At 35.5% G+C, this 10084-nt stretch overlaps 1 protein-coding gene across 1 annotated transcript; it reads left to right on the forward strand.

Annotated features, from left to right (window-relative positions):
• Positions 1-6910: 6910 nt before the first annotated feature.
• Positions 6911-7678, forward strand: LOC146914588 (uncharacterized). The gene has a single exon (XM_085721092.1). It carries the CDS (start codon positions 6911-6913, stop codon positions 7676-7678), a length of 768 nt encoding a protein of 255 aa, XP_085577218.1.
• Positions 7679-10084: the final 2406 nt, after the last annotated feature.

The raw sequence follows: 10084 nt of genomic DNA on the forward strand, positions 1-10084 counted from the left end.
CCTAATTCTTCTCCTTCATCCACGAAAGAGGGGTGGTTTAGGGTCAATTTTTGACCCCAAATCACCCCTCTAAATCGTTTTTCTCCTTCCCTTCTATTTAAATAAGTGATTTTCACATCGAATTAGGTTTTGCCTTTTGTGATTTCGTCGTCTTAGTGCGACGCTGTTTTGTTTGTCGTCTTTGTGTGACGTTGTTTGTTTTTTTCCTTGTTCAGGTGTTTGTTCGATTCAGATTGTCAGATCAGTTTCGATCCAGTGCAGATCCAACCAATGACTTTGGCGTCATCAACGATGCAGATCCGGAGGCATGACTATTCTGGAGATTTTAATATAGTCATATTTGTAGGCTTATGTACTTTGCCGTTTTATGCTATTAACATGGATGTCGTGAGTTTGTTCACAGATTCATCCTTTTTGTTTTTAGCGAATTTTTATTGCATCGATGTACTCTATCAATTTGAATGAATGAATGTCGTTTGTTTTGTGTCAAAAAAAAAAGAGCACTTGGACATTTAAAAAAAAAAAACTTAAATGTGATCGTAAGAGTTATCACCGGACTTAATTGAAGACTTAAATCTCTTGAGAGAGATCATAATCATTCATTGTTGTTTTATAACAACCTAAGAAATTTATCATTACAATTGCACGCTGCAAGGATAGATATATATCAACGACTTGGAGAATGCACTACCACAAAACAATTTAATACCCAAAGTATATGCCTTAAATTTGCGTGATAAGGACGATAACCCATGAGTAATCATGACTTTTAGAAAAAATGTCACATTGAAAAAATGACAATTTCAAAAAGCAGCATTAAAAACTTTATCACACAAAATTTCTATAAAAAACACTTTATAAATATTAAAAAAACAACAGCACTACAAAATGTCTCCGGTCTCCACTATAATTACCAATTAATTATTTGGGTAAGCTTGATATTGGATGTGGAATTGAATTTGAAGAAGATACTACTAAGTTGATTAAACAAAGACTACAAAAGTGACACTGCATACGTAAGTCTAGAGACAGCAACGCTAACTACTCCCTCCGTCCCATATTAGATGACCTGTTTGAAAATATGCAGTATTGATCTGACAAACTTTGATCATATTTTTTTACTAGTATACAAAGATAAATAATATCATATAAGATATTGTTGAATTCATCTCCATGAATATTTTCAAAATATTAAATTTTTATAATTTTTTTTCTAATAGATAATTAATGATATTATATATAAAAAATATGCATTGGTATGTGTGACAGAGTACACTGTATCACTTAATATGGGACGGAGGGAGTATAACATGTCAATTGTCAAGTGATCAAGATTTGCTTGATAAGGTCGAGAAGTGATACTTGTGTGGTAATAACTATACTTTAAATTTCCTTAAAAAAAAACTATAATTTAAATTTCTTTAAAAAAATCTTTTTTGTTTTTTTTGATAAGGCAAGAAGTAGGTTAAGCATCAAGGATTTATATCGAAGATGTTGAAGTAGTCCTCGTAGAGGGCATGCTATATATGAATGATTGGCCTCATTCATAGTCTTCATACATTGAAACTTCAATCCACCTTCAGTTTTTAGTTAATAGATAATATCCTAAGAAATTAAGTTCCTGCAAATTCTTTCAGCCTTTTTACATATTAACACTCGAAGCGTAATTGTTTGAATAACGTAGCCTGGAATATTGCAAGCGATAAATGTATTACATTACAGAAGATGAAATCTGCAATGAATCTATGCTAGCTCCTAATCTTCTTCTAACAGAGTCGAAACAAATGCAAAATTGCAAACTCAGCTCAGCTATAAACAAATTCTACATTAACGATAGATTCTTACATGCTGTGTTAAGTTTAGCTTGATAAATTCTAAATGAACGATAAATTCTACATAACAAGAATACTGATTCAAATGTCGAGTTTCATTCACTTGTTGAGCAAGTACACTTTTGACAATCTGTATAAGTTAATGAAAGAACTCTAAAGAAGGCTGAAACTCGACATTTGAATCAGTATTCTTGTTAATGGAAGAAATCGATCCAATGAGATCAGTTTGATTATAAGTTAATGGAAGAACTCTAACCACTCCTATGATGTAGGATATGATTAGAGACAATTATTTACAATTTGAATTTGAATAAATTTCTGATCCTTTAACTAATTTATAACGACCGTTGGTAACTTCAATATTGTCTAGAATCTCAACAAAACTCCTATGGTGGCAGAGGTTTTGTTAGAATGTCAGCTGTTCATGCTCGGTAGAGAAATGGGGGTTTGAGCTTTCAAACTTGAACTTGATGCTAATAGCACATCAATATATTCGTCCTTGTGAGATTTAGATATTGGAGAGTCCCAACAATTCTCTGGAATTGTGTGACAACCGTAGATGTTGACCCAGCATGGTGTTGAAGTCTAGCAGTGGAGGATGGTTTTGCCCCCTTCATATCAAATTTCTTGAATATATTTGTTAGTATGATGTTTAAGAAATAGACCCACTTGAGTTTTTGCTGACAGAGATAAGAAAATTAAATTTACTTTCTTCATTTTACTATCTGAAAATATTTAATCAATAATTTATCAATGTACTATCATTTCTCATCTTCAAGCTGTATTTTGATCAATTTAATGGTATCAATGTTCTAACAAGGTTTCTGTAACACCCATACTAGACTTATCTAGAAAGTCTAGCATGTGCATTAGTTTAGTACTGAATACATTAAAACTTTACAACAATAACACTTCGAAGGAATATAATATACAACAAAGGCGTTCGTACAATGATATACAACTCAGCTTTTCTAAAGAATAATAAATGCATCCTTTAAAATCCACATCATCCAGCAGTGGGTACGAACGAACAATTGTCGCATCATCCATTCGGCTACTAGCTTGCTAATCCATCCAGATATCTGAAACAAAAAGGATTGGGATGAGACATAATGTCTCAGTGAGTTCCACCTAACCCTAGGCTATAGGCAACCACGGGGATAAACCTACGGTCACCACGTGTCTACAATACAACCTGCCGGTTGATTATACGTGTGTGGGGACTTGCTTCCCTAGACGGTAGTGCATGCTAGACCCGTCATAGGCTTATCTTACTTGTTATAGGCTTCTCATCTTACACGTGTCATGGCGGTTAAGGGGAAACTAAAACCGCAATGCCTAGATACCATTTACGCATCAATGCCTTCACTTGCTAAGTCATGACACAACTCTAAACCGGACGATTAGGGGAAACCTATGATCGTCGTCGGTATAACTCTCTGAACTTGCTTATTTGCTTACTTGACTATGTTGCATCTAACAACACATCATCTCTTGCCACAAAAGTGACTCTTCTAGCTTGCTAGCTCTTGACTTTCTACTTACTTATTCTTTCTAGTTCTTGACAGTCTATGCCAAGGCTCTATGACACAACACACATAAATGTATGATAAATATGCATAGTCAGCTTCATTGATTATGTTAGCGTGTAACAAACCATTATCTTGAATTCATTTTATGGATTAGTCCCGAGTGGAGTAACCCTGGAAGATAATCCCTTACTACCGGTGAAATGCTTAGCAAGAGCGCACCGGACTCCCTTAGTGAGCGTGCGGGTCCCTTACGGCTTACCTCGTTCCCCTTGGAGAACCTTTTGTACCCAACCTTGGATGGAATACAAAAGACACGTCACCTTAGCTTAGTGAAATGCGGCTCCCTTGCGGCTTAACCATTCCCCTTAGGGAACCCCTTGAATCCAAATTGGATAACAAGAGACATGACACTCTTTCTTACTTTCTTATAAGCCTTAGTCTTATGCATGAGAAATAAACTTAAACATGCTATCTCTTTTACCTCGGACCCTTAAACGATCCCACTAGAGGTAAGCTTAATGCTTGCTTAACTTACTTTGTGAACAAATATAAATCGATTCACATCTTACCATACTCGTATGGCACTTAACTTCTGTGTGAAGAGATTACACTTCGCGTCTTAATATTCTAGAGATTGATACTTAACTTACTAGTTCTCAACAACTATGTCGAGGCTTTAGATTTCCCTTTTCTTAATGGTTGACTTGCTACCCGTTTCTTGACATAATTTCTCTCATATGCCATGCCTTACTAACATGCTTAATACTTGCTCATTTATCATAGGAAATCTTGCTTACAATGATCATTATTTACGACCTTGGTTTGAGGGGTTTACTTCTATAAAAAGACTGCACAAAGGATCCGGAACGGAAAACACCAAATCTGCCAGAACGAGCAAGCAGTACCAGAAGGCACCACTTACTCGCCACTGCGAGTTGCCTTACTCGCCATTGCGAGTTACATTACTCGCCACTGCGAGTTGGTTGCGAGCAAACCTCCAGAACTGCCATTTTGCTCGCCATGGCGAGTAATAGCTTGCTGTGGCGAGTTATGACAGTCCAGAACTTGTGAAAATGGTATTTTAAGCCCAAAAACCTCAAACCAAATGTCTCTAAGCACATTGGTACATATTTGATCATAGAATACATGTAAAACATTCATATGGCAAGTATTAACACATTTAGTAAGCATGACAAGGAAAGGGGCAACTAAACTAATACATAAGCCCTAGCATTTTCATAACTTTCATAATAATCTATCATGGCATAAACATGAATCCCAAGGGTGGGAGAACTATCTAAGGAACTCACCTAAAAGATTACACTTGATTCCCACAAGCTTCCAAGCATCAACTTCACTTCATGCCTCAAAACCCTAGCTTTGGTCCTTATTGCTTTCTTGTTCAAACCAACTCACTCTTGTTGTTCTCTTGCAATCCATATCATCTTTATCCTTGCTAGTTCATCTCAAATCCATCCCAAAGCTCTATTCAACAAATCCTAGTTCTTGATTGACCAACATCCAAGGCCTTAGCTCACCAATCAATCTTCAAATCATCTTTCTCTTTGTTTCTTAACCATGAAGAACCCATAACTTGCACAAGATCATGCTTCAATCCCAACTTGACCAAAACCCTAACCTTAATCTCTTCTTAGGTGAGGAAATAAAGAACCCAAACAAGACCAAGCTTCCATAAACTTAAGAGACCAAGAGAAACAAGAATCTAGAAGTTACCATGGAAGGAAAAATTTTGGAAAGGATTGGTGTTTAGAGGAAAGAGATCGATGGAGAGGAGGGAGGAGAAGAGAGCAAAAACTCTTTCTCTAACTTACAAAGAGAAAGAGATAAGAAGAATAAGATATTTTGGCCAAACACCAAATAAATATCCTTCCTCCTGTAAAATTACCAAATTTCCCTTGCCTTAAACGTGTTATATCCATCTCTGATACTTACTCCGTAATAAGCTGATACTACGTAATAATATTCTCCATTAACCTTTCTTTCAAAATAAGTTCTTTGGGACGATCGACTGATACAGTTCTGATACTGACAGGCGAGATGTTACAGTTTCACAACAGTCTCTGTGGCAAAACAGAAGACCTTAGTAACGCAACCTTGTACTGTTAGCATTTCCCTTTTCTAATAATGTCCCGTCATGGTGGTACTATTGATAATGTTTCGTTGACATTATTCTTAGGGAATATTACACTCACATCCCTTATGTTTTGTTAAAATGTCACTAATAACCCCTCTAGTTTTGAAACTTACAATAATCTCCCTTAAATTTTCATGAAATAGAAAAACAATCCCTTTACTATTAACACCGTTAATTTTCCGTCAGTCTATTTTTATTTTTTTTAGAAAATTTTCTGTTAACTTTTAACGGGATTCTTCAATTGGAAAAAGACAAACATTCTTTTTTGTTGATTCTTTATACTTATGCAAATGATTTTAAAAATTCCAGGGTTCACGAACATTTACTTTACTCATCTCCGTGCTGTATTAGAAATGGATCTTTTGGCTGTCTTTATCGATTCTCATGTTGATGCGGTAGATTCATTACCTGAAGTCTGCACTTGAGTTTTAGATGAACCTTTGATCGTAATGACAGACAACGAATGAACGTACTAGAAGTCTGTGTCGTTTTAATAGCACATAGGGGAGGTAAGTGTAATTTTCCTTTTCTTATCAATCTCGTGCTTCTCTGCAATTACTCTGTTGTAACTCTATATCAGTATTGTCAATTGTCATAAACCAACTATCTTAAGCTTTGTGAACATAAATACATTTTAATTCCACCGGTCATGTGCCGAAATTCCGTTAGACAATTACATATTTTGAGCTGACTGACCTCAAGGAGGCCATTCTGATGGATTATGGATTATGGAGAACTAGCTAAAACAGAACTGAATGGAGAAAAAGAAAATCAGAATATATATGGCAGTAAAAAAATTAAATTTTGGATCATTATTGATTGATTTTCCTTTAAAAGAACTACGATTTGTAGTTTACCTATGAAACTGGAACTTCTGTATGGAAAACTACTAAGCTTTTTATATTATACGGAAGCTAAAAACCAAAAACTGCTTCAAATTAAAATTTTGAAACACTCTCGCACTATAATCATAATATAAACTTCTAAAACTTCTAGGAAAATGACAGTAAATAAATCAGTCAAGTCATGGAGTAGAAATATCTGGAATTCAATTGCTAACGTTGTAGCAGCATGGCGTAAAAATATCTGAATGTCATTGCATTGGGTTTTTGAGCAGCGGCTAAATATTGGCCTGCCGCTACAGTCAAAAGCTGCCTCTGTAGAAGCGTTGCGTAGCTGTGCTTAGGAATAAAAACAAAGAATTATAAAATGTCCTGAGTAAGTTGTGAAAAGGTATTAGAATATGAATAATCAACTATGGTTAGTTGATAGGTAAACTAGAGTTAGTAGCTTGGTTAAGAGTTAGTTAGAGTTAGTTACATAACTAAACTCTATATATAGGAACTCTCATGTATCATTTCTATATCTTTTATCAATCTATTCATTCTCTAATGAGTTTCTTTGAGTATCTCCCTCATGAATACTCTTATGCTTGCTATCTTGCTCACACCTATGATCTTCATCCCTATGAATCTACAATTCTTAACATGGTATCAGAGCGATACCCTAGGGATGAAGATGATGATGCTTCCGCTTCCGCTTCCGACATTGATGAAGATGAAGATTCTGTTGATGCAGATTCTGCTCCTGCAATTCAGGAACCTTCAGCTTCTCATGATTGCATCCGATTCGGTAGTTTCGATTCCCCTATCATTCCGGTTTCTACTCCTTCAATCGAACCAAAATTCGATGGATTTTCCGTCAAGATTGGTGAGATTTCTTGCGTTCTTGTTACTTCTTGCAACGACATCGTCGATGATGATGATTCTGTGTTAGTTGTGCACGAAGATGATGAGAAATTGCAAGATCTTGAACCTGAATTGAAGAATCGCTGCTCTGATTTTGTTGTTTCTGAAGCATCGGAAGAATTCGTCATTCACGCCACTCCGGTGAGATTGCAGAGCTCTGTTTACGGCGTCGCCGCCGTGAGGCCTTCCCCCTTGTGGTTGATCGTCGGAAAACAGACTGAACCAATTGTTTTTGCTGTCGACAACAAGATTCATTCCTTTCAGTTACATGACGAATCAATAGTTGATTTCGATCCCGGTGGAAGTGTTGGTTCGTGTTCGTTTTTCTCTGTTTTCGCAATTCTCCGTCAAATTCGTTTCCGGTTGTGGTGGATACCATGGGATCGAGGCAAGAAAGCGCGTTTGGAATAAGTTGCTTTGCAAAAGCACTTATTGAGTGGCTGATTGAAGAAGTTGTTTTGAATCAGATTCTGCAAAGTTTTTTTTCCTTTTGACGAACTGGTTTGGTAATCTGTTCTGGTTATGTTCAGATTCAGAAGCTGCTTAGAAGGATATTACAGCAGTATATTCAGAATCAGAAGCATTTTTGGTTCAAAAGCATATTTGTGGTTCAGAACCGTTTTTGATCAGAAGCTGTTTTGTTCATAAGCTGTTCAGAAGCTGGTTTCTCTGTTCAGAAGCTGTTTTTGTTCAGAAGCAGAAGCATACGTTCTCCAGAAGCATGGTTTCAGAAGCTGTACTCAGACTCTTCTCATTTTCATCGACGCTGAAACCACCAGAACCGCCACCAAAAGCATCAGATTTGTTCATAACGCAGCAACCACAATCGTTGATAAACTCTCCGAGAACCAGAAGCACGTGTCAAAGTTCGTTCAGCCTTAACCACGAAGCTTCTAGAACCTGCTCCTAAACCAAACGGTCTTCGGCGATTCAGAGTCGGAAGGATAACGAATTGGACGACGGTTCCGGCTAGCAATTGCAACCGGCGACGGAGATGAGTGGAAGTGTTTCAAGACATGGTTTCTGAAGAACGAAGGAGCATAGAAGAATTGAATTGAAGACATTAAAGATTTAAATAGTGGGAAATCCAGTGGAGAATGAAACTGAGAGAGTTGAGATTAAGAGAATAGTAGTTCGTCTAGAGAAGAAAGGAGAACGACTAGAGGTTTGGTGTACTTTGTTGTGTTCTCAACATCTCTATTGGGCCTGGGCTATGGAAGGATCTGAATTTTGCATTGGGCTGCTGCATCAACCCCCTAGTTTACTTTGTCTACGATATAGTAAATAAATTGTAATTTTCATTGTTTTTTTTTCAAACTCAAATTGGTAAATTTTCCCATTTTGAGTTTGAGGGGGACTATTAGAATATGAATAATCAACTATGGTTAGTTGATAGGTAAACTAGAGTTAGTAGCTTGGTTAAGAGTTAGTTAGAGTTAGTTACATAACTAAACTCTATATATAGGAACTCTCATGTATCATTTCTATATCTTTTATCAATCTATTCATTCTCTAATGAGTTTCTTTGAGTATCTCCCTCATGAATACTCTTATGCTTGCTATCTTGCTCACACCTATGATCTTCATCCCTATGAATCTACAATTCTTAACAAAAGGAAACACGCGCGCAAAATTGATGTCTATTACATGGTTTCTTCATTGCAGTATATGAAAAATATGAAACTTGAAATGGTTAAGGGTAAATAGATTTATGACAAATTATAAGGCTAGTCCTGACCAGAATCAGTTTGACATTCTTCCTGTTCTTTCTGTCATTAAATAAGGTTTCGTAAACAATTTCACAATTTGATATTCTTCATTACTTCTATTGTATGACTACCACAAAAAAAAAAAAAAACTCCTTGCCATGACTTATTTCTCAGGACTTATATCTCGGAAGAAGGTCACCAAGAGGGAGGGATTGTTTTCTTTATTTATTTATTTTTTAGGATGATGTTGTAGGTGCCTTTTTCTTATTTTTCTTCAAGGATGGGATATGTGGTTTTTTTAAGATCTTATACACTTTTTTTTTTAACGAAGATCCTATACACTTGTACATTTGTTCTACTTTCTTCTTTCATATATATTTTCTATCAAATACCGAACCAGACCAAACAAATCTGTTATTGATATGAATTTGATCACGATCGTGATTGGAAATAAAAATGGATCTACACCAATAATAAAAAGAGTAAAGACCACGTTATGACTTAATAGTCTTTCAAAAAAAAAACAAAAATACAGACTTGGAAAAGTCTTGGTCTATTAGTATGCAAAGACTGTTTTCATCCACATATGTGTTTATTCTATTGTCCTCTAACTTATCAGCATTATGTGAATTGGTCATAGTAAGGGAATTCTGTGTTAAGGGAACGAATGGTAAAGAAAATTGAATTTCATGCAAAGGCAAAACTTAGAAGAGAAAGAATGTTTTCAATTCATAAAAAGAAACTCTACATCATTATGCAAATTATGGTTGGATATATAATTGAATGTTAAATAGTAATATGAAACAATAAAAAGGAAAAAGAAGATAAAAATCCTATAATCACTATTGTTTTGAATATAAATAACGAGAAATGAATAGAAAACAAAGGATATTATTCAATTTAATGTATTTATTTAGAATTTTAGTTTTTATTTTGAATATATGTACTTAACGAGCCATGATCCATTAACACTAAGTGAAAGTCATTTAAGAGTTTCTTCTCCCATGATGAAATTGGTAAATCAATTTCTTCTCCAATTAGTAATTGATGAGAATTTGATATTTTCATTTCCGTCTATCATTGCTCGAGATCCATTCTTTACTAAGAC

This window comes from Medicago sativa, chromosome 6, assembly GCF_051527215.1.
Source record: "Medicago sativa cultivar Bolivia chromosome 6, Bolivia_mono, whole genome shotgun sequence".
NCBI classification, from domain to species: Eukaryota; Viridiplantae; Streptophyta; class Magnoliopsida; order Fabales; family Fabaceae; genus Medicago; species Medicago sativa.